This window comes from Rhinatrema bivittatum, chromosome 3 (genome assembly GCF_901001135.1).
Source record: "Rhinatrema bivittatum chromosome 3, aRhiBiv1.1, whole genome shotgun sequence".
Lineage (NCBI taxonomy): Eukaryota > Metazoa > Chordata > Amphibia > Gymnophiona > Rhinatrematidae > Rhinatrema > Rhinatrema bivittatum.
In genome coordinates, this window is record NC_042617.1 from 326,078,824 (window position 1) to 326,104,959 (window position 26,136).

At 44.6% G+C, this 26,136-nt stretch overlaps 1 protein-coding gene across 1 annotated transcript in view; it reads right to left on the minus strand.

Moving 5' to 3' along the window:
- Positions 1-26,136, minus strand: part of SNX3 (sorting nexin 3) — a 96,341-nt gene that overhangs the window by 11,428 nt on the left and 58,777 nt on the right. Inside the window, exons 2-3 of the mRNA XM_029595308.1 lie at positions 6,332-6,427; positions 3,497-3,621 (exon numbers count right to left, since the gene is read on the minus strand). Coding sequence (XP_029451168.1) covers positions 3,497-3,621; positions 6,332-6,427 — 221 coding nt within the window. The remainder of the gene's footprint in view (positions 1-3,496; positions 3,622-6,331; positions 6,428-26,136) is intronic.

Below are 26,136 nucleotides of genomic sequence, written 5' to 3' on the forward strand. Positions count from 1 at the left end.
GCTTTCATCAGCTGAGCCGAAATCAAGCTAAGGTCCCAAAACACAGCAGGAAGACTTACAGAAGGCTTCAATTGAATCAGGCCCTGCATTAAGCATACAACTATAGGCTGTACAGAGATGGGCGTTATCATCTATACCATGGCAATAGGCGCCAATTGCATTTAGATGAACTCTAATGGAGTTGGTCTTCAAATCAGCTTCCAGTAAGTGTGGAAGGCAGTCTAGCAGTTTTTATGTGGAACAGAAGAAGGAATCTAGGGACTTCTGCTCACACCACACAGAAAACCTTTTCCACTTCAGTTTATAGGACTGTCTAGTGGAAGGCTTTCTGGAAGCCACTAGAACCCAAGGCACATTATCTGAGAGATCAAGTGGTTGCAATATCAACTGTTCAACATCCAGGCTGTCAGCGACAGTCTGTAGGTTGGGATGGCGCAACCTGCCTCGATACTGGGTGATGAGATCTGGGGAAGTCCCCAGCCTGATCCGTTTCCGGATGGACATCGCCCTGAGGAGTGGAAACCAGAACTATCATGGCCAATGTGTGGCTATGAGGATTATAGTGCCTCTGTCCTCACAAAGCTTCAAGACTATACTCATACAGGAGACCCTCACCCTAGTTGTAGGTGAAAGCATCTGAGGCTGGTTTGCCACATGTCCTGTACAGGGAGCAGAACTGAGGAACCTTCCTGTTCCAAGGCGCTACAAAGAGATCCACATCTGGGCTTTCCCAAAGGCAGACAATCAGATTTACAACTCCTTTGTCCAGAGACCAATCATGGGTCTGAAGGTGCGATTCAGTCTGTACGCTATCACATTCACCAATCCAGCCAGGTACATGGTTCTGAATACCTTACTATGGAAAAGGGCCCATGACAAGATCTGGACTGCTTACTGACAGGAGTTATGATCCTTTATCTCCCTGCTGGTTGACCTACCTCACTGCCACTTGGTTATCAGTCTATATCAGAACAAATGTTGTTGGACAGTCAATCTCTGAAAGCCCACAGTGCATACCTGATAGCCCAGAGATCCAGGAAATTGATTTAATAGAAACAGTCCTGGGCAGACCAAACACCATGGATGCTGAACCCATCTACATGAGCTGCCCAGGGTGGATGCATCTGTGGTTAAGACAATTTGGGTGAGAGAACTTTCGAAAGACATCCCCCTCTCCAGATTTAAAATGTCCCACTGTGACTCAGATGTAGTCCTGGAGGTCCTGGGTAACTTGTTGCACTGAGACCACTGGATCAATTGGACTGATTGCATGTATAGACATATCAAGAGTGATGAACTTTTGTGGACATATGGCTCAATAGCCTAAACATGTGCTAAGTGAACACCTGCTGGCTCTGTTAAATCCCACCACGATGGTCATCAGATTGATGGCCCTTTGCTGGGGCAGGAAGGCCTTGGCCTGAGCCATGTTTAGCAGGGCTCCAATTAAGTCTAATTGCAATGAGAGGCTGAGATGGGATTTTGGGTAGTTAAACCCTAGTGTCTCCAGCACCCAGATAGTCAAGTGCATAGACCAGTCAAGCCCCTGCCCAGCAAGTGCTCTTGAGCAGCCAATCATCCAGATACGAGAAAACGTGAACTTCCAGTCTGCGAAGGTGCGCCACCATCACACCTAGGCATGTTGTAAACATACGTGTGACTCTCGCAAGCCCAAGTGGCAGCATGCGATACTGGAAGTGCTGCTTTCTCACCACAAATCTAATACTCTTCCGGTGACTTGGGAAGAACTCAAGGTGAGCAGACATGTCAGATCCAGGGAGGATAGCCAATCCCATTTTTGCAAGGGGGGGGGGGGAAATCAAGGTATCCAGGGAAACCATCTTGAACTTTTCTCTTTTGAGGAATTTGTTCAAGGCCCTCAGAGTCCCTCTGTTTTCTTTGGTATCAGTAAGTACTGGGAGTAAAATCTCCGCCCTCTTTGCCCTGGTGGAATGAATTCAACCACTCTGGTTGTTAAGAAAGGAGAAGAGCTCTGCTATTAGTATTTCCTGATGTGCTAACGGGCCTCAGAATGGGCTTTGGGGGCAGTTTGGTGGGGTACCGAATAGATTCAATCTGTTTCCTTCACAAACAATAGAGAAAACTTACTGGTCTTAGGTTACACTGGGCCATTGATTTGCAAAGAATCAAAGCCTTCCCCCCACCAGCAGGCCAATTAATCCAGGTACAGGAGACTTGGCTATGTGCCAAGTGATCCAGTCAAAAATCCATCCCTGGAGTTAACTGAGATGCCGGCTAGGGCTTCAGGGCTCTTTGTTGCATGGGACGGCCATGAGATCCCTCATGTAACCGATGGGAAAGAAGAGGTGGAGGATAGTACTTCCTAGGCCCGGACCGCAATGACATCCTGGCTGAGGAGAGGTCCTGAGTGCCAGTGGTGGTCCCAGATTTGGGTCACCGCATCCTGACTATCACTGAAGACATTCTCACCTGAACACAGCAAGTCTTTTTTTTTTTTTTTATTGGCCTTTCCAAATCCAAGCTCAAGGTGAGTTACAAATAAGATACAACAGAGTATTTCCTTGTCTCAGAGAACTTACATTCTTTGTATCTGAGGCAACGGATGGTGAAAATTTGTCCCAGTCAGAAGGAGCATTAGTTGGATTTGAATTCTGGCGTTCCTTGGTTTTAGCCCCCTCTAACCACCAGGCTACTCTTCCGCTCCAATATGTTTTGCTGTTTTTCTAGGAATACAGATCGCTATTTTTTTTTTCTTTCTATAGAAGTGTACCTTCACACAACAAATGTCAATAATAGCTGCTTCTGCAATCAATCTAAATAAGAAGCACAATTCAGATGGAGCCTACCTTAAAATCAAAAAGCAGCTTCAACCTAACATCTTCCCACTAAACGCTGTAATTTCAGTGATAATTTGCATAAATTATCTAAGCAAAACAAATACAAAACTCGGGTCAACATCAGGATATGCTCTTGTTGACATCATTCCAGAAAATATGTTAATCTGTAATGTTCATGTAATCTCAAGCATGTAGTATGTGGGATAGCAAAGCAAACCCTATAACGATATTTTTCTTGTTGGCAGGAGAGACAAGAGACTGTGCATTGCTGCAAGGAGGATTGTTTGATGTCCAAGATCCAGCACTGTGAGAGCACGCATGGGGCACCTGGGTCTGATTTCTAGGACAGAATTCATCTTGGGTACCAAGGCACAGCCATAGCCACTGGCGTACTCCAGAACATGCTGCTGTCTGGACTCTTATGCTGCAGCTGCTCAAGCCAAATAAGTTGGGAGGTAGAAATTAACAGGGCAAAATACCGAGCGGCTGAGATGAAAGCTCCAAGCACCTCACGTACAAGTCTCTCATCAAAACGGTGACAAACAGGACAAAAGCCATGGAGTTGAAGGATGCTGGTTGGTGAGACATTTAAATATTGTGTGTGTGTAATTCAAGAGGCATTTTTGATAGTCAGCTGGAAGGTTTAGTACCTGTAGTCAAGCACTGGGAATACTTACTTGTTAATAAACTGCTCAAGCCCTTGCTTCCTTTCCTCTATAAATGCATCATCAAATATTCCATCATCTCCCCTGAAAGGGAGCTGCCGTAAAAAAGCTTTTCCGGGTAAGGGCGGTACTACCACCTAGAGAAAACCAACAATGAACAAACACACAGTTAGAATCCTTAACCATCTTTAGCACATTTTTGCAATGACGACACAATGGGACTCAATTGTTATTTAACTCCCTGTACTTTTCTCGAAATATCCCAAATCCCTCTATTCTAGTCACTAGGCCATAAGAAGCTTTTTGATGCTCTTCTGTTGAATCCTTCACTTAATAGAAAGATAAACACCTTTACTAGACATACCTTTGCCTTGGCTATTGACCTAATTTAACCACCTGTTTACTTGTACACATCCTTTGCTTTTTTCTAACTTGGATTAAAAATACTGCGGTCAATATTCAAATGGTTTGTCCAGCTAAGTTTGGGACTTAGCCAGTCAAACCAACAACTTTCAAAATCTCATGTTCTGACTGCCTCCATGTTATTTGGCTAAGTAGTTAGCCAGATAAATCTTATCTGGATAACTTGGAAATGGTCTGGGGGCATTCCAGGGCCAAGTTGCGTTGGCTGGATAAGTTATCTGGCTAACACCAATATTCAGAGTTATCCAAATAAGTTATCTGACTAACTTTAGGACCAGGGTTTTGGGGGAGGGGGGGGGAAAGGAAGAAGAAAGATCACTTTGATTCCCATGTATAGGAGGATCTTGCACAAACAAGCGAGACGGCAGAAAAGAACTGATGCAGCAGGACCTGTCTGCAGTGCTACACCTTTACTTTCAGGTTTGTTGGCTGTACCAGGCTGCTGCCTCCTTCTCTCCCTCCTCCAGGGGGGCTGTTTGCAACCACCCAGAGACTTCAGGGTTGTGGCACTGCCTTATTGCATCCGAGGGAGGGGAATGGATGACACCTCCCCCCTCCCCGAACTCCGGTGGGGAGGGATCTGCTCAGTCTTACTTGCCCCAAGCTCTGCAGCCCCATAGGGAGAGTCCTGTTTAGGACTGCTGGACAGCAGGTGTAGAGCTAACTCGGCCTTTATCCAGGTATATTCAGCGGAGGGCTTAATCGGCAGTGCTCGACTGAATATTCCAGACAAGTTATCTGGCTGTCTGCTGCCAGTGCTGCCGAATATTGAGCTCACCAGGTTTACAAGCAAACAATACTGCTGTCTCTTCCTCCCACACATTGGAATAACCAGTTTACTCATTCTGCCCTGCACATCCTCATCTGTGATCATTCATCCGATAAGCTCTGCAGCTTCCTTCACAATCGTGCTCTACTCCATGTTCAGTAACCTTCTGCTCCCCACTGAAGTCTCCCCTCTCACTATGTCCCTTAACCTCCTCCAGCTCACACTTAAAGACTGCTAGCAGTAGCCCTGTGGATTATTTGTGCAGCACTGTGTACACTGATCACCGTACAAGATTATAAATATCATAATTATAAAGAGAAAGTGCTACAGTTTCATAAGATGCTCTTTCATGCTTTTCTTTTTAATAGCTATTTCTAATTGTGATTAAAGCTTGCAGATCTCTCTCTCTGGTTTCTTACTAATTCATCAGAAAAGGGGTAAAAAGAAAAGAATTCTCTGCCTGCAGGCACCGTCAGGTCATTGTCACTAGGAGAGCTGCCAGCATTCTCCCAGGCCGTTTGTTATTTTGGGGCTCTGCTCCATCCAGTGAAAGAAAGCTTCTGGGAGAGGGTCATGCTGGGGCTCACAGTTGGCACCAGCAGCGGAGAGCAAGCCACCTTGGTGGCATACATTAATAATTCACAGGAATGTGTAGATGGAGAAAAATGGACTGAAAGTTTGGCTGCTAACAGCACACCTGGAATGTGGACTTAAAAAGTAGATTTCCTGGCAAATACACTACGAACAAAGCCCTAAAACATTACATTCAGAATTTTGAGAGACAAGCTGCCATTGTCATGTATTGCTACTAAAACATATAATATAATTCATCCTTGAAGGGATGGGACTGAAAGCACGTTCGGCTGAAAGGTACTTTTGAAGCTCCATGAGGAAATGATGGCAGAAAAAGACCAAACTGGTCCAATCAATCTGCCCAGTTGAGATTCTTCTACTTGGTAGATGAGCATATATATATATATTCCCATATGCACCCCAAACACCAGCCCCTCTCCCACATATTGTCTTTTATTTGAACTTTTAACCCTTTATCTAGCACTGCCTTCCATATCAGTCCCACGCAAGCCTCCATCACCTTAACTGGTAAGCTATTTCAGACCTGGTCTTCTTCCTCTAGGATTTTTACATGACATTAAATCCAATACCCAGTTTTCTAATTATACACACAACCACTGAAACTAGCAAAGCCATTGTCCAAAACATTCAGCCCCATGCTCACTAAAGTTTGGTTTTAACCATGGTTGCTCCATGCAAGCTACCCCACTGCCTTCCTGGAAGCCCAATGCAGCCATACCACTGCTGTGACGATCTTAATTGCTGCTCCATGCAGGTTACCCCAATACTTTCCTTGAAACATAGGCTGTTAGGGTCACAACTTGATCACAAGTACTGAAACAGAAAAATAGCAAAGAGCGAATAGAAAATTCAAAGTCAATATTCCACATGGCTCTCAGTGGTGTTGGGGAAAATGGTTTGGGGCCATCAGATAAGAGATCCAATTAGCTGGTTAACCCCCCATCTCTCCTGCAGCCTCCCTGCTTTAAAATCTTCATTGTGGTGCCTTCAATGGAAGACACCTACAAGTTTCTTACCAATAGAACACCTGGTGTGTCACTTACTCTGGAAAATAGCCTCACCTTGCTTTCTCTCTCTAGTTCACTTCGCAACCACTCAAAATCACTGTATCTTCTTCTGACACAAGACTCCTTCAGCTTGAAAATTGGAAGATTGGTCTGAGAAAGAGAGATTTCAAAGTTACTCTTTTTAGTTTAAGCATAAAAAATTAAGTATGAACACCACCACATTTTCACAAATAGATACATTGATCAAGTCTCTTATTTCTCTGTCACATCTTCTAAAGCAGAGGAATGACGACTTACAAGAGGAAAGAAGGAGATCTGTCAATCTTATATCACCATGTCACATCAGAATTGGTAATACTTATGTTATACATCCATCTTTTGAGTTTTTTTTGCTTGCTTTTATATAAACAGGCAAAAGATGCCACAGAAAGGAAAAGAGATGGAGTAATGGTGAAGGGGTGCTTTTCTACATACAGCACACTTACATTTCATCCAAATATAAGCGGGACAGCTATGCTCATTATTCAGAGGCAAGTTATTGCAGAGCAAAGAAAGCATCACATGCAAGAACTGGGATCTACAGCATTGCACCAGGAAATAAATTGGGCAGACTAGATGAGCCTTACAGTCCTTATATGCAGTCATTACTCGCTGTTTAAAATGAGACTTATCCATGGTCACAGAGCAGAGGGGCATCAAACTCATGTCTCAAGAAGTGTCTTGAATCTTAGTTCAATACTCTAACCAAGAGATTCCACATTTACTCTGATTTTATCAAGGGACAAATTTTTTTTTATTAAGTGTCTAGTAAAGTAAAAAATGTTTCCACAGAGAAAGCAGAGTTGCTTACCTGTAACAGGTATTCTCCAAGGACAGCAGGATTTCAGTCCTCATGCATGGGTGACATCATCAGAAGCAGCCCGGCATGGAAAACTTTTGTAAAAGTTTCTAGAAACTTTGACAGACACACTGAGCATGCCCAGCATGCTGCTATCCACATGGGGTCCCTCTTCAGTCTTATAATATAGAATTCACGAAAAATAAAACAAACCTAAAGAAACCCAACTCTGCGGGGTGGCGGATGGGTTTTGAGAGGACTAAACTCCTGCTGTCCTTGAAGAACACCTGTTACAGGTAAGCAACTCTACTTTCTCCAAGGACAAACAGAATGGAAGTCCTCACACATGGGTGAATATGTAGTTAAATGCTGCTTCCAAACATAGGCAGCATTTAACAGGTGCAAACATGCACAACAGCTAGTGCTGCTAAAACACAGGGAGAAAACCTGCACGAAGAAAGGGCCAGAGGCAGGAAGAGTTGGGTTTTTATGGCTGAAAATGATAACAGAGGACTGAGTGACCGAACTGTCATGTCGTCCATCTTTGCCCAAACAATAATGAGAGGCGAAGGTGTGGAGGGAACTCCAGGTCGCCGCCCTGCAGAATACCACACAAGTGAGCCACCGAAGCTGAAATGCCTCGAACCGAATGAGCCTTGATATGGCCCTCAAGCTGCAGTCCCTCTTGTGCATAGCAGAAAGAAATACAGTCCGCTAGTCAATTGGATAAGGTCTGTTTGGACACTGTGACTCCTAACCTGTTCTTGTCAAAGGAGACAAAGTTGAGTGGACTGGCGGTGAGTTGCTGTCTGTTCCAGGTAAAAGGCCAGGGCCCATTTACAATCCAGAGTGTGCAAGAGACACCTTGGTAGGTGTGTGGTCTTGAAGAAAAAAAAAAAGGTGGGCAGGACAAAGGATTTATTGAGATGGAACTCCGTGACCACCTTTGGAAGAAACTTCGGATGTGTACGCAAAACCACCTTATGAAAAGATTTTGTATAAGGTGGATTCGACACCAAAGCCTGAAGCTCACTGACCCTTCGTGCTGAGGTGACCGCCACCAAAAAGATGACCTTCCAGGATAGATACTTCAGGTCACAAGATCTCAGGGGCTCAAATGGTGCCCTCATGAGATGGGTGAAGACGACACTGAGGTCCTAGAAGACCATTGGGAGTTGTATCGGAGGCTTAAGCTGCAGGAAATCTAACATTAAATGCCCTACGAGCGGATGGATGGAAATGGAGGCACCATCCATCTCCTGATAATATGCTCTGATGGCACTAAGGTGAACTCTCTCAGAGGTGGTCTTCAAGCCAGCCTCGGCAAGATGCAACAGGTAGCCCCAAAAGCCTTGGTGTGGAACATGAGAATTGGTCCAAACCGTTCTCACACCAAACCAAGAACCTCTTACTTGAAATTGTAAGATTTCCTCATGGAAGGCTTCCTGGACTCCACCAGGACTTGAGACACGTCGTTCAAAAGGTCTAGGGTCTGCAAGGTTACCTGGTCGACATCCATGCTGTGAGGGACAAAGCTCAGAGGTTGGGGTGGCACAGCCTGCCCTGATCCTGCATGATCAGGTCTGGAGCAGTCCCGAGCTGGATTGGAGGACAGGTCCTGCATAAGTGGGAACCAGATCTGGCATGGCCAAAAAGGTGCAATCAGGACCATGGTGCCTCAGTCCTGTTGGAGTTTTTGAAGTGTCTGAGACTAATGGCAGCGGAGGATAAGCATACAGGAGGCCAGTGCCCCAGTGATGCGAGAAGGCATCTGACACTGACCCTTCGCCCTCCCGGACCAGAGAGAAGAAGCAATCCACTTTTGTGTTGTCCGGGGAAGCGAACAGATCTATGTCTGGGGTTCCCCATAGGCAAAAGATGCGGTTCACGACTTCCTGCTTCAGGGACCATTCGTGGGGCTAGAAGGTCCACCTCAACGAATCTGCCAGGATGTTGTTCATCCCTGGGAGGTACATGGCTCGGAGAAAAATGACCTGTGAGAACGCCTAGAATCAAATCTGCACTGCTTCTTGGCAGGAGGAATGATCCCATTGCCCCCTGTTTGTTCAAGTACCACATTGCCACTTGATTGTCTGTTTGAACTAGGACTATCTTGTTGGTCAAGTGATCCCGGAATGCCCATAGGATGTATCGGATCACCCAGAGCTCCAAGAAATTTATCTGGAGATGGTGCTGCTGCTGCACGGACCAGTAGTCCTGGGTACTGAGGCCCGCAAAATGGGCCCCCCCCCCAAACCCATGTGAGACGCATCTGTGTTGAGAACGAACTGGGGTTGAGCGACCTCGAAAGGCATAGCCGTCTCCAGGTTGGACAGGATCTCCTACCACACAAGGTATTGTCGAAGTGAAGTGGTGACTAAGATGCGAGCCTGAAGGTCCTGGGTGGCTTGGCACCACAGAGCACAATGTCCACTGCACCCTGCGCATGTAGCTGAGCAAAGGGCGTGATGTGAACCGTTGCCAGCATATGGCTCAAAAGGCACAGAATCTGGTGTGCCAAGATACAAGGACAGCATGAGATTACCCTCGCCAAAGAAATGAGGGTTAGCGCTCTGTCCCAGGGTAAGAAGGCCTTCCTCTTGGCAATATCAAACCTGACTCCGATGATGAAGTCCAACTGTAGTGACAGCTGAAGGTGGGATTTCGGGTAGTTGATTAGAAATCCCAGGCCCTCCACAACACGTATGGTGGAATGCAGGGAATGCAACACCCCCTGCCTGGAGTCGCTCTTGATGAGCCAATCGTCGAGCTAGGGGGAAAACATGTACCAGTTGCCTCTTGAGATAAGCCCCCACCACCACCAGGCATTTTGTGAAGACACAGGGTGCCAATGCAAGGCAGAAGGGCAGCACTCAATACGGATAGTGTTCCCCTTCTACCATGAAGAGAAAGTACTTCCAATGTTCGGGAGAAATGGAAATATGGGTGTATGTGGCTGAGATCGAGGGAGCAGAGCCAGTCTACAGCCCTGAGGAGAGGGATCAGAGTTCCCAACGAGACCATCTTGAATTTTTCTCTGATAAGAAAGCAGTTTAATGCTCTTAGATCCAGTATGGGGCAAAGGCCACCTGTTTTCTTGGGAATCAGGAAATACATACAGTAGAACCTGTCTCCCTACTGATTTGGCAGCACTGGTTTGACCACTCAAGCCATTAAGTGGGTGAAGAGCTCTAATCAAAGTATTTGCTGGTTCTCTTAACATCTCCACCAAGAACTCGGAGGAGAATGTGGAGGAGTCCGCTGGAAATGCAACCTGTATCCCCCACTGAAGGATGGATAGGACCCATTGGTCTGAGGCGACGGAAATCCACTGGTTGGCGAAGAGCTGCAGGTGACCCCTAAAACGGGCATTTTGTGTATTGCCGGGGCGCCATCTTGCCCGAGAACTGGGGGTCTGAGGTGCTGGCCGATAACTGTTGAAGGGTTTCGTGATAGTCCTTCAGTTGTGCTACCGCCTTTGATTTTGTCCCCAGAGATTCTCCCGGTACAGGATGGGTCTGCTAGATGAACCTGTACTTTGTGTCAGAGGTCTGAAGCGTGAAGCCAGACCATACGACGAGCCCAGATGCCGGCCGTTGAAACTCTCGATGCAGTCTCAAACATGTCATATGCAGAGCAGACTTCGTGTTTGTCATATTCCAGGCCCTGTTGAATTACCTTCTGGAAATCATCCTGAAACTGTTGTGGGAGGTGTTTCACCATATTCTGGACTTGCTTCCAGAGGTTTCTGGAGTATTGGCTCATATAAAGCTGATAGCAAGCAATCCTGGCTGCCAACACTGAGCCCTGGAATACCTGCATTCTGAGAGAGTCCAGGGCTCTGTGCTCACGACCAGGAGGAGCCGATGCATGAGTACATAACCTCTTTGCTTTCTTTAACGCAGATTCCACCACTACCAACTGGTGTGGAAGTTGATGGCATTCAAAATTTGTGGTGGGTTGGACTAGTTAGACAGCATCAGTCTTCCAGTTCACTGGCGGGATGGAGATGGGATGTTGTGCACCGGCACAGCTACCACTTCTTTAGGAGCATCAAATTGTAGGACCTCCAACATTTTATGCCTAGAATCCTGTTCTGTTAAGAGCTGGAAAGGCACTGACTCAGGCATGGCCTTTATAAATCCAGCAAAGATCAAATCCTCTGGCAGGGACTTATTCCTCTCCTCTGGTGGAGAGGGTTTGGAGGGAAAGTCCTCACATTCTTCTGTCGAGGAAAAGGATGCCTCTCCCTCCCAAGGAACATAAGGGGCATCCTCTTCACTCTGAATGCTCAGAGACACTTGAGATGGAGCCCCCAATGGGGTTTTGTGCCAAGACCCCGGTCTCGGGGGCATCAGTGGAACCAGTGTAGGCACTGAAGGCACCAGTGGGAGATGGGGGCACATTGGCACCATAGACATCAGGAGCACCAGGGGAACTCAGCAGCTCTGGAGGCATCGGGCCTGAAGGCCCTAGGAGGGCTAGCGCTGGCTGGGGTGCCTTGCACAGCAGGGGTGCCATCGACCCTGGACCTTCCTCAGAGGAATCACTCACCAGGATAGGCACCGGTGGCAGCCGCATCGATGCCCCTTTCAGTAAGGAAGGGGCTCAGGGCATTTAATACCCTTATTCAACAAACACACACGGTTAATGTGACTACAACATTGCTCTATGCTTCAAAGGCAAGAGGAAATGTGGAAAAAAGGATTTGCATTCACAAATAAGCGGGGGAGTAGCTTGCTTGTTGTGACGGTTACTACCCCAAACTAAATAAGCCTGGTACTTCACTTGGAATACATATCCAGTGCAGCTCTCTGCTTCAACGGGGGAGGGGGGGATGAAGATAAGAGGATTTACATTGACAACCAACAAGGACTGGATTACATAGTCTGGGTAAACAAATAGTAGTGGGAATAGCTTGCTTGTTGCGGCGGTTACTACACCGAATCAATTAAGCCTGATACTTCACTTGGAATACATATCCAGCGCAGCTCACTGCTTCAACGGCAAGGGGAAATGAATAAGAGGATTTATATTCAGACAACAACCAACAAGGACTGAATTGCACAGGCTGGGTAAACAAATAGGAGTGGGAGTAGCTTGCTTATTGTGGCGGTTACTACCCCTAACCAATTAAGCTGGATACTTTACTTTGATACAGCTCCAGCACTGCTCTCTGCATCAATGGCAGGGGGGAAGGAAATTAGAACCAAAAAGTTACCAATAAGTGCCAAGAGTAACAGATAAGTATGAGAAAAATAAGAGTGAAAGCTTGCTGGGCAGACTGGATGGGCCATTTGGTCTTCTGCCATCGTTTCTATGTTTGGGCAGGCTGCGTGGTAAGACACCGAGCAACAGGTCCAGCTGCACCAAAGGCGCAAGCACTGATGGAGCTGGCTCCTGTGGTGGTGGCGGTCCCGGTGGAACCAGAGGCAGATGTGTGCAGAGCCCGGCCGATCGCCAGCTGCACACATCTCTCCAGCGTCTCTCTCAAAGGCTGCTGAGGACAGGACAGCTTGAGAAGGCAGCAAAATCGGGGGGGGGGGGGGGGGGGGGGGGGGTTTGTACCCTTCACCAGTATTTGAGGGGATCATCATGGTTCATTGGGTTGTTTGGAGAGCAGAACGTCCTCATCTCGGAACTGCTTCGGGGAAGCATGGATGATGATTGTGCTTTCCCATGGTCAGATGCCCGCAAAGACAAGGACTGGTGACTGTTTCCTGGACTTTTCCCGGTGCTCAGCCTGGTCCCTCCACCGGAGCCGAGGGCGATGGTGAGGAACTCGACCTGGAACAGGACGACTTCAATCTTGGACGGGCCCCACCCTTATTTCTAGACCAGGAGCCGGTAGAGGCAGGTACACCGAGGGGGTCGTGACAGATTTTCTTACCCTTGGTGTTGAAGTCCCAGATGCCGATGTCAACTGTTCCAATCTCTTGGTGCCAAAAAATGTCTATATTTTATCCAGGCACGCCTGACAACCCTTGGGGCACAAAGGTTGCAGCCATGGACATCATGCAATGCCCCCAGGCACAGAACACAGACCTTGATGGACATAGTCCAGGGGCACTGGGGGCAACGGCAGAAGTCAGGTGATGCCATGGGAAAGAACATGGCGCACGGTCAATGCCCGGCAGCTACCAGGAGGTGACAGTCTGTAATCAATCACAAACCACAAGAGAAGCTTACCACAGATGTAGAAAAACCACAAAAAAATGCAGAGTGACCCAATGGGACTCAGGAAGAAAAGGAAGATAGTTTTCCCACAGCTGCAAGGCTTCAGCTTTACAGAAAAAGAAAGACTGAAGAGGGACCCCACATGGACACATGGATAGTGGCATGCTAGGCATGCTCAGTATGTCTGTCAAAGTTTCTAGAAACTTTTGTCAAGTTTTCTGTGATGATGTCACCCATGTGAGAGGACTACCATCCTTGCTTGACCTTGGAGAAATGGTGTATTTGCAGATAGCCTTTGTAACAGCAATACTAAAGGCTCAACAGAATGTTTTGCTTGTTTGTGAGCTGTCCTGCTTCTTCAGGACCTTTTATTTTCAAAATTCTTATATTCCATCTAAGCAAATTGAATTGAGAACACCACACCACAAATATTTACATCAAAACAAAGCTAACAAAATTTAAAAATTCTAAAAAGTACAATCAGAGATAAAACAGCATCTGTTATCCTTAGACTTTCTGGTCAATATCACTACATCAGTAGTCTAAACAAAAGCCTCCTGGCAATAAAAACACCTTAAATTTATAATCAAGTTCCTGAAGATCCTTGGGAAATGAATTCCACAGTGCTGGAGAATGCTTGCCTGCAAGCGTGCACATCCTTAATAGAAGAAAGTTAGAAGACTTGTGTCCAGAATGCAGTGCCCATCCAGGTATCTCTCTAATACCTCAGCTAAATATCTGGGACCATCTGAATGCAGTATTTTAAAAATTAAAGTCACAATCTTGAACTTGGCGCTATACTCGACTGGCAATTCATACAGGCCCTTAGATTGAAGGGGAAATTTTTCCCAAGGAGGATAAGATGTAATGCAGCAAGCTGATGCATTCTGTATTCACTTTGTAGTGCTCTGACCTGGTTTCTTAGGTAAGCCATCTTCTCAGTTTTCCTCCGTTCCTTTCCTGTTTTGTCCCAGTTCATTTAATTTGTAATAGCTTTTTGGAATAAAGTCTATACACATAATATAGTCACACCTTCGTGGTTTAAGTAACCCTCTCCATTGAGCAGGTACATTTTTCCCAAATTGTTGACCGCAAAATATTTACCCATATGAAAAAAAAAAGGAGGGGCTGCAGGCATTCTCAGAGCATAGAAAACTTTAGCCAGTCAGTGTTATCCAGCTAAGGTTATGCAAGTAAGCTTGGTTGAGCTGAAAGGCTGTCCTAAAGTTATCCAGACTCGTCTGGCTTGCTGAATATCAGACACTTTTCCTGAATCCACTCTTCAGCTGTCTGTGCTGTATTCATGTTGCATACCTATTGGTGGGATGCCTGCATAGCGTTATGATGAAGATCAGTACAGTACCGCCCCTGACTTACATTCATTGAACTAGACAGCAGGAGCTGCCAAAAAACTTTCAACACCAATAGCTCCCTGGGCATGAAACATAAATCAGAATGCTAATGACTTAACTGCCAACAGACTTTTCTCAACAAAGTTGATACTTATTGCAGCTTGAAGAGCATTAAAATACTACAGGCTAGTCCCGTGGTTTGATCGATTTCATGTCTCCAGCCTAGAGCCACAACACATGGTGTGAAAAATCTCTAGGACTTGGCTTATCACTGGGCCTACCATAGTTATTTCATCATAGATATAGCACTACAGAGGTGCAAACTCCAATAATGACAAGGCTGAGTGTTTGCCTTCTATTCACTGCTGGGAATCTCTGCAACCAACCAGAAAATCCACAAAGGCTGCATACCCTGTCCTCCCTCTCTTCTGCTCAGTATTGTTGCACAATACCCATGCAGTCATCAGTCATTTAACAGCAACTTTCCAATGTCACAGTGGGCCAGTGCTCAAATATCATCACTTGTCTGCCAGGACAATTACTAGCCCTAGACAATGGTGCCTAGGATTTTTCACACTCTGTTAGCACTAATTTCAGTCTTTTCTGGCAAGCATTTTTTATTCTCATGCTTCCATTTTTTTTTAAAGAGCATTCTGCCCTGAACATGAATATATTAACCTCTTGTTTTTAACAGGTCAAGAGATCCTTGTGTGTGACCAGTAATCAGGGGCATTAATTTATGGTAAACTAACCAATTAAATTATGGCCCCATGACTTTAAATTCCAGCCTGGCAGAACTGATTTTGATTCCTAGTCCCACTTATGAAAATTCTGTCATTCTGTATGGAAATACACTAAAAGATGGCTGACTCACGTAAAATTAAACAAGAGCGCAGGAAATAATTCACAGCAGAATACAGGGAAAAGCCATGAGCAATTTGAGGCTTTCTATTGGTTTGCAGGCAGTTGAATTACTTGTGTATGCGCGTGGGGGGATGTAAACACCATAAACCTAATTCTACATGCTATGTTTTGCTTTAACTTAAAGAAGTGAAGGACAATAAATGCAAACTGTCACTGCAATTCAAAACCAGTGAATATCCCTAAATAAACTATGTGAAACTAATAATTTATGAAGATGGTACAAGATAATAAAGTGCTTCCAAATCATACTTGACACTAAAATCACCAATGTAGGGAGAACCTCCACCAGATTAGACTTCAAGCGCAATAACTTAGTTTCCATCATTCATGCTTTAATCACCAGTCAGCTAGATTACTGGAATTCCCTACCTCATGGTATTCAAGACCAACTTGCAACGTCTACCAACTCATACAAAACACCGCTGCCAGATTCTTGGTAGACACCAAAACCTCAGACCATAGGAGGCCCATCCTATATGACCTACACTCGCTCCCCCTGGAAGCCGGGATAAAATTCCAAGATTCTCTCACCCCTTCCAGAAGAAAGTGAAAGCATGGCTGTTCAACCAGAGATCTTCCTTCAGTCTGATCCTAAATGAAACCAATCCTACCAGCTAGAACCCCTATCGAAAGGAATTTAACCCATCCACCCTGCGTGACAGCAAATCTACTCAGAGAGAAGACATGTAGTAGATATTCTTTTCGGCACCACTCAATCACACCTAATCTCTTTCCAATTGGGGAGCTTGTTTTAGGACGGTGAATATCAAATTTCAACTGCAAATGAATAGAAGGCTTCAGAACTCACAAGTCCTCCTAATCTGTCTCAGTGCTAACCAACATCATATGGCTTCTACACGACTACATTACTTGTCCTGCTTTTTAACCCTTGTTTTATGGTTTCTTTTAATAGTTCTTCCAGTTTGATGTCTTCATGTTCTATCTGATGGACATCGCGCTTTGAGAGATTTACTGTAATCTGTAAGGCGATTCATAAGTGTTCCTAAATAAATAAAACAAACAGCACCAAGATATAATCTACCATGTCTTAATCATTGCCTTGTTTTGTAATTTTGATTTTCAGTTGCATCTAAAATAGTCCATATATAACAAAATACTTTGGAAAAATGGCTACAATAATATTCAAAAATAGGGAGCAAGGCTCAAGCAGGGAGATGAATGAATGGCTGCAGAAATTTGGTTTTCTGGACTAGGGGATTATATTTCAAGAACTACTGAGCAGAGAGAGGACCCACTGTCAAAGAAGGGGTGCAGTATCTTCTGGCAAATCTATTGGGGGAAGGGGGTTGTAAACTAGGATCATCAAGTATGGGTGAACAAAAACCTAACAGAAGTAATACCTTACTTTATAAAAATGGGGAAAAAAAGGGCAACAGCTAGAATGCTAAGTACATCAATGCTCATAGTATGGGAAAAAGTCCCTGATCTAGCAGTAGTCATAGAAGAAGCCGATTTAGATGTAGTAGCTGTCAGACGTAATACATAGGAAATCATGACTTGGATATAGTTATACTGGGTTACAATCCATTCTGAAAGGTCTGGGTTGGAAGAAAGGGAGGTGGTGTGGCACTACATACAGAAAATATTAAAGCAATTGAATTGCAGGACTTGGGAGGTAAGGAGGCAGCACTGTGGGTTAATCTGGAAAGAGTGAATGGAAATTATTTATACTGGTATAATATACAGACCTCCATTACAGAAAGAAAGGGTGAACAAACATGTGGACAAAGGTGAACTAGTAGATGTGGTGTATTTGGATTTTCAGAAGGCTTTCAATAAAGTCCCGCATGAGAAACTTCTAAGAAAACTAAAAACTCATGGGATAAGAACTGATGTCCTTTTGTGGATTGCAAACTGGTTAAAAGACAGGAAACAGTAAAATTAAATGGTCATTTTTCACAGTGTAAAAAGGTAAACGGTGGACTGCCTCAGGGATCTGTACTTGGACCAGTGCTTTTTAATATATTTATAAATGATCTGGAAAGAGGTATGACAAGTAAGGTGATCAAATTTGCGGATGACACAAAATTATGCAGAGTAGTTAAATCTCAAGTGCATTGCGATAAATTGCAGGAGGACCTTACAAGGCTGGAAGATTGGGCTTCCAAATGCCAGATGAAATTTAACGTGGACAAGTGCAAAGTGATGCATATAATATAGGGAAAAATAACCCTTGCTGTACTTACACAATGTTAAATCTATCTTAGGAGTTACCACCCAGGAAAGAGATCTAGGTGTCATAGTGGATAATACATTGAAATAGTCAGCCCAGTGTGCTATGGTGATCAAAAAAGCAAACAATGTTAGTAATTAGGAAGGAAATGGCAAATAAAATGGAGAATGACATAAAGCCTCTATTTCTCCTTGGTGAGACTGCACCTTGACTACTGTGTGCAATTCTGGTCGCCGCATCTCAAAAAGGATATAGCTGTACTGGAGAAAGTGCAGAGAAGTGCGACCAAAATGTAAAGGGGCATGGAATGGCTGCCCTATGAGGAAAAGTTAGAGGTTAGGGCTATTCAGTTTGGAGAAGAGATGACTGAGGGGGATATGATAGACATCTAGAAAACAATGAAATAGAAGGACCAGGGGGCACTCCATGAAGTTAGCAAGTAGCTCATTTAAAACAAATCAAAGATTATTTTTTTTTCACTCAGCACAAAGTTAAGCTCTGGAATTGATTGCCAGAGGATGTGGTTACAGCAGTTAGTGTAACTGGGTTTAAAAAAAAGGTTTGGATAAGTTCTTAGAGGAAAAATCCATAAACTATTAATTAATAAGCAATAGTAGCTTGAGATCTATTTAATGTTTGGGTACTTGTCAGGTACATGTGACTTGGATTAGCCACTGTTGGAAACAGGATGCTGGGCTTGATGGACCCTTGGTCTGACCCAGTATGGCATATCTTATGTTCTTAACTTTAGGTGTAATGTTTCAGATTGGGGGAATCTGCACGGAGAAGCAGGTACTACCCTTAACATAAGGCTTGGGGTGACTAGCACAGAGATGGGATGACTGGCCCACACAATTGAGGCCACAAATTCATGACTAGGTTGTAGTATAGAGCAATTATTTGAGTCACTTGTGCACTTGCAGACCAATCAGTCTTGATGCTTTTGACATAATTGCAACATTGCTCTCCACTGTGACGGCGGGTGGAAAAAGGAGAATTGGAATCAGATATGGCCAACGCTAGGTCCCCACTTTTACAGTCTGGGTTATTGATTCGCAGACATTAAGGATAAAGCACAGGACTGCTGCTCAAGCAGCATTGTCTGAATTAGCAAGAAGGTTGTTCACCCTGTAAAAATGTTGCTAGCTTAATTTTGTTATGGGTTTGACAGTTGCTTGGTTTTGATTGTTAACATTTCCACTCTTAATATAAGACTTGAGGGTAATATTCATGGAGCACAAATTACTATCCTTAATTGAACCACCACCCTAAGTTTTACAATCTAAACTATCATCTAAACTAAACTAGTCAGGCTGTTCCCTAAAACTAACAAGACTGTAGCTGCCTAGATCCCAAGGCCTTGCCGGATCATACCCAGCCATCGCCAAGCTGCTGACACCGAGCTTATCGGTCTCTGGGGAAATGCAGCCTGCTTGCAGTGTGACAGTACCAGGTTTCCTTTATCTGCTCAGTACCTCTCCCTTTTAGGGTGTGAAAGACAGCTTGTTTGCAGTACTGCAACCTCCCAAGCATGCTTGAATGCTGAAGGGAGGTTCACACTACTTATGAAGTCTCAATACGGACCTAAAGGTAGGCAATACTATTTCCTCTTTCTCTATTTATACAACTAAGCATACTGTTAGCTTTCCCCATTCCTTTACTACACTGACTTTCCATCTTCATGTCATGTGAGATGATATTTCTACTTCTCTTTTCTAAGTTTCCAGTTCTTTTCCTTCTCATGAAGGATTTTATACTTTTTAGCATTCAAGCTCATCTGCCATACCTTGATCATTCTTGCAGTCTTCTTTCAAGGCCCCCTTTAATTTTTTTTCACCCATCTATTCTGTTACAGACTTTTCTATTATCCTCAAACATATTTCCTTCAAGTCCTCTGAAAAAACCCAGGTCCTAGCACTAGTGATAAAACAGAATTGGGAAAATGCAAATATCACTATATTCTGTAGCACGCTTGCAATATGTTTATTAAATAAAGAGACAAAACTGGCCTGTTTAGGCAATAGCTGCAGTGCTATTTTGTCATAATGCCCCATACTCTCAGCCTCCGTACAAACTAGAGATAATGCTGTGCCCTGCTCACTACAGCTTCTCTGTGAAACTTAATCTCAGGAAAGGTTTTCAAGCAGTTGAAATTTTTTTTTCCCAGGTAACCACATTTGTTCATTGTATTAATGACTAAGAGCAAAATTACACCTAACAAAACTCTCATTATGCTAAAAGTCAAGCTTATACTCAAAGAAGCTGGTTCGCTGAAGAAAAAGGGATCCTTATCCACAGCAAGGGATGAAATGAAGTCCCCCCAGAGCGCAAGACGATGAGTCAGAGAAATAAAGCATCAGATTATTTGTCTCTAATTGCACCTATTGGCTTTTTACCCGACTTCAACCTTCCGCATTCAAACGTTAAGTCCCCGAAGTGTCTAAAGCCAGAAAAGGCTTTACAGCATTGAGTGTTTTCTCCAGGTGAGAGTTTGCATGTTCAATTCCTTCCTCTCAAGTTACCTTCCAAAAAGGATTAACTGCTCTCTTTTATTCAGCATGTAAAGATCAGGCCTGTGAAGAAAAGCGTTCCCTCCGAATATCCATACTTCTGGGTACGGAAGTTTATAAAGTTAATCTCTGAAACAACATATCAAGCTTACAGGTGCAATGTTAGGGGACGAGTGCCAACGCAGTTCAGGTTACCTTCCATTTTCCCTTCTGAACTTTTGACACAACTAAGATTACACCCAGCTCATTCTATACAATGCAAGGGGCTGAAAGCTGAAGTGCCTTTGCTTATATTAACTTAATACACAAGTAACCCAAAAGGGTTCTCCCTCACTTCACATGGACGACAGAGAGGGCACCACAGGATCGGGCTTGCAGGAAGGGAAGTTTAGCCAAAGGGCACTTCAATAAAGGAGAGTGGCTGGAGCCGGGTGCCCTTCCTCATCACCCTCTCCTTAGACCAAGCCTGAATTCAGGGTCAAATGTTACGTTCTAAATGATCCTTAGGACAAAGCCACCTTTGTTCTTAGACCACATTAATAATACCTGAATGTAATCTGCTGTGAATGCCTGGAAGGTGAAATATAAAGTAAAGTGCATACATTTCTTGGAAAACAACAGAAAAGTGAAAAATGTGTTGCAGGAGCCCCTTGCACAACGTGGGGTATCATGCAGAGCTAGAGATAGTAATTATGACACTTTCATGACATGACAGCTTACGATACAGAACAGATACAGGAACATCATCAGAATAGACAAAACAGATCAGCCTGAACGGAAGCTGCTCTTAGGTGGCACAGTAAGAGTCAGTCTCCGATTTTATCCCTGGAATTTCAGTCCTTCGATAGACGGAGTTTGTTGCCCCAAAGATGCAGGTTTTCAAGGCTGTTTGTTTTTTGTTTAAAGGCCTTGGTGTCAGACACGACTGAGCTGCTCAGGCATTGTGTTGCATATTACTGGGCCAGCCACTGAGACAGCATGGTCTCTGAACTCCCCTAGGTGGGCCTGACGTATGGTAGAGACCACCAAAAGATCCTTCTTTGCTGATCACAATATATGCTGCAGATTAAACATAGGCAGTACCGCTCCCAACGATAATGAACCTGTATCAGTAATGTTATGTTATAGATCAACATGCAATACTTTAACATTAAATTCTAAATTGGACAGGTGACAAAAAAACATTTTTTTTTTTTGCAACAAATTGTTTTATGTCAACAATGCTTTAAAGAATAGATACAAAAATAGAAAAATATTTCATTCACATGCACTTTGCTCACAGACTTCCAATCTAAAATGGCTGCATCCAAAGAATAGCGTAAGCATTTTGAACTTTTGTCAAAATTCAGCCTCTTAACTTAAACCGCTTTGTAGGCTGCAGCCATTTTAGACTGGAAGGATAGTCACTTTCACTACATGAGCTAAGTATATTTGAATACAAGATGTTTTGCATTGGGTTTTTATCTATTCTTTAAATTTTTTTGACAAATAACTGATATAAAACATTGCATTCCTTACTCATATATATATATATATATATATATATATATATATATATATATATATATATACACACACATATATGCACTCTAAGCGAGATACATATGATCTGGTATTTATGTATGCTTTTTGTAAACCGCCTAGTATTGGAGATAGTGCAGTCTATATATTTTTTTTAAATACAATAAAATATATACAATGAATAAAACAAATATTTGACCATACCAAGCATAACCTAATACTGGGTGTTAAGAACATAAGAAATTGCCATGCTGGGTCAGACCAAGGGTCCATCTAGCCCAGCATCCTGTTTCCAACAGAGGCCAAACCAGGCCACAAGCACCTGGCAAGTACCCAAACACCAAGATCATCCCATGCTACTGATGCCAGGGAATGGCCTCTGCTATTATTAAGTCAACTTGATTAATAGCAGTTAGTGGGGTTGCATAACCTTTGCCTCCCCACATTGCAGCAGTAACCAGAAATCTCATAGAAACATGCAATATACCATTTTAATCAGCATTCAAAACGGAATAGTTGGTGTTCTCAACATTAGTTTGCAAAACTGCTTCAAAACAAGTTGGGTAACAGCATTTTTCTGCTTGTTGCTGGAATTTTAAATAATGTTTTGGGTTTCCTGAGATAATTTAGCATCGACTGTCACCAAGTTCTGTAAAACTGTCATCAGCAGTCTTGCCCTATGTTCTCTGAACCCATCATTCGCTTTCCCCTGATTTTTCAGCTATCCACTTTTTTGTAATAAAGATTACTCAAGCATCACACGCCTCAACATGCAACACACTTAATACGGTTAAGCTGACACTGTTTTTCATCATCATATGTTCTGGCCATAAATAATAAATTTAAGTAACATGTAAGGTACTGTTAAATTCCAAACTGAATGACCTACAAAATGGTACAGAAATTATATTAGTGGGATAATCCAGTGGGGCACTGGAGGGAGGGGAGGCAAAGGTTATGCAACACCTGATACATTCAAAACAATAAGTCACCCACTTCACAACAATCATAGTATAGCTATCTCCAAATCTACAAGGCTGTAATATAACACGGTGCCACCGCTTCCTTTGCACTACTGCCCCTTTATTATTTTTTTTTTAAGTGCGCAATGCTTACCATGTATAGCAAATGTTGCTTACCTGTAACAGGTGTTCTCACAAGACAGCAGGATGTTAGTCCTCACATAAGGGTAACATCACAGGATGGAACCCAATCACAGAACACTTCTGTCAAAGTTTCTAGAACTTTGAGTGGCCCCTACTGGGCATGCCCAGCATGGCACTAAACCTGCAGCCAGCAGGGGTCCCCTTCAGTCTTGTTAAACAGCTACAGGTAGTGCTGAAAATAAAATAAGAAAACATTACGAACCCAACACCGCGGGGCGGCGGACGGGTTTCGTGAGGACTAACATCCTGCTGTCCTGTGAGAACACCTGTTACAGGTAAGCAACATTTGCTTTCTCACAGGACAAGCAGGATGGTAGTCCTCACATATGGGTGAGTACTGAGCTGAGGATGTCCGAGTATGCACCAAATGTACACAGGCGTGCAAGGCACTAGGCCTGGGATGAAATTTGGCAGAGGGCATCCTGAACCCCACCGGGCAGGCAGAAGGGTGTTGGTACATCATGTTGTAAATAGGTTGCACAAGACAGACTGGCCGAAGATGGAATCTTGTCTTCCGGCTTTGTCTAAGCAATAGTGGGCTGTAAAGGTATGGAGAGAACTCCAGGTTGCAGCCCTGCAAATGTCAGGAAGCGGCACAGAGTGTAGGTGTGCTACTGAAGTTGCCATGGCCCTCACAGAGTGTGCTTTAACACGGTCTTGAAGTGGAATGCCCGCTTGCTGATAGCAAAAGGATATGCAGTCCACTAACCAGGAGGAGAGAGTCTGTTTACCCACAGGCTGCCCCAATTTGATAGGATGGAAAGAGACAAATAATTGAGTGCTTTTCCTGTGGGCAGCTGTACGGTCTAGGTAGAACGCTAGAGCCTGTTTGCAGTCAAGGGTATGCAGAGTCTGCTCTCCTGGATTGGAATCGAGCCTGGGTAAAAAGGTAGGTGGTATAATGGATTGATTGAGGTGAAACTCCGAAACTACCTTAGGCAAGAATTTAGGGTGAGGGGGGAGTACTGCCCGGTCCTGCAGAAGTTTAGTGTAAGGCGGATAGGTAACTAGAGCCTGTAGTTCACTAACTCTGCGAGCGGAAGTGATTGCCAAAAGGAAAATCACTTTCCATGTGAGATATCGAAGGTCACAGGATTGAAGAGGCTCGAATGGTGGTTTCATGAGCCGACCCAAAACTAGGTTGAGGTCCCAAGAAGGGGGCGGAGGACGCAGAGGAGGCTTGAGGTGAAGCAAGCCCTTCAAAAACGTGACAAGGGGTTGTACAGATATGGGAACATCCCCGACATCTTTATGGAAGGCGGCTACCGCACTGACATGCAACCTGATGGAGGAAGTTTTTAGACCCGACTCTGACAAGTGCCAGAAATAGTCCAGAAACTTTGTGATTGGACAGATAAAGGGGTCAAGGGACTGAGAAGAGCACCATGACGTAAACCTGGTCCATTTGTAAGAATAAGATTCTCGTGGAAGGCTTCCGTGAAGCAATCAGGACACGGGAAACTGGTTCAGAAAGGTTAAGTGGTTGAAGGATTAACCTTTCAACATCCATGCCATCAGGGACAAGGCTTGAAGATTGGGGTGGCGTAGGCACCCGTCGTTTTGAGTGATTAGAAGCGGGTCTTTTCCCAAGGGAATGTGCCTGCGAATGGAGAGATCATGAAGTATTAGCACCTCACTGGCTGCGCCAAGTGTGGTTTCCATCAGGATCATGGTTCCCTTGTCCTGACGTAACTTCACGAGAGTCTTCGAGAGAAGTGGAAGTGGAGGGAATGCATATAGGAGACTGGTTGCCCATGATAGGGAGAACGCATCTCTTGGCTGATAGTGTTGGCTGCGAGTGAGAGCAGAAGTTGTCTACTTTGCGATTTTGAGGTGACGCAAAGAGGTCTATTTGAGGATAACTCCACTGTTGGAAGATCAAGTTCACTACTGAGGGGTTGAGAGACCACTCATGCAGTTGAAAGGTGCAACTCAGCTTGTCTGCCAACACATTGTCCACTCCCGGCAAGTAGGTGGCCCTGAGGTACATCGAGTGGGAGAGGGCCTCCGCCCAGATCTGCGCAGCTTCCCAACACAGAAGGTAGGAGCCGTCCCTCTCTGTTTATTGATGTACCACATGGCCACCTGGTTGTCCGTCTGGATCAGGATGACTCAATTGGAGAAGCGATCCTGAAATACCCTGAGAGCGTATCTGATTGCTCGAAGCTCCAGGAAATTGATTTGGTGTTTGGCTTCCTCTGGAGACCAAGATCCTTGTGTCTGCAGATCGGCCACGTGGTCTCCCCAGCCGAGGTTGGAAGCATCGGTGATGAGTTATTTGAGGGTCTGGAGCCTGAAAGGGCAAGCCTTGGAGGAGAATGACCTGATTTTTCCACCAGGCGAGAGACTGGCGGAGTGAGTCAGTTACATGGACAATGGTTGACAGGGGCTGAATGGATTGAGTCCATTGTGACTTTAGAGTCCACTGCATGACTCTCATGGCCAAGTAGGCCATTGGGGTGACCTGAACTGAGGATGTCATGAGTCCCAGGAGGATGAGAAAGTAGTGTGCAGTCGTGGAGTGCTGAGACTGCAGCTGATGTGCACGAGACACAAGAGTGAGAGCTCGCTGTCGAGGCAGAAAAGCCTTTTCCTGCAAGGTGTCCAAGTCTGCCCCAATGAACGATAAGGTTTGAGATGGGACTAAGCAGGATTTGTCGTAGCTGACGAGAAATCCGAGCGAAATTAGAGTGTATAAGGTAAGATGTAGGGACAACAGAGCAGCTTGCCGAGTGGTAGCCTGATTAACCAATCGTCTAGATAGGAGTAGACGTGAACACCTTGAGTCCTGAGGAAGGCTGCAACTACGACGAGGCATTTTGTGAAGACTCGTGGTGCAGAAGCGAGGCCGAATGGAAGCACTCGGTACTGATAGTGCTTGGGGCCTACTAGAAACCTCAGGTATTTGTGATGGGATGGAATTATCGCGATATGATTGTATGTGTCCTGGAGGTCTAGAGAGCAAAGCCAGTCTCCTCTTTGTAGAAGAGGAAGAAGAGAGCCCAAGCTTACCATTTTGAACTTCTCTCACTGGAGGTACTTGTTGATGGCACGTAGGTCCAGAATTGGATGAATACCCCCCGATATTTTGGTGATTAGAAAGTACCGGGAATAGAACCCTAGGCCGTGCTGAGAGTAGGGTACTGGTTCTTTTGCCTTGGACTGGAGGAGGAGGAA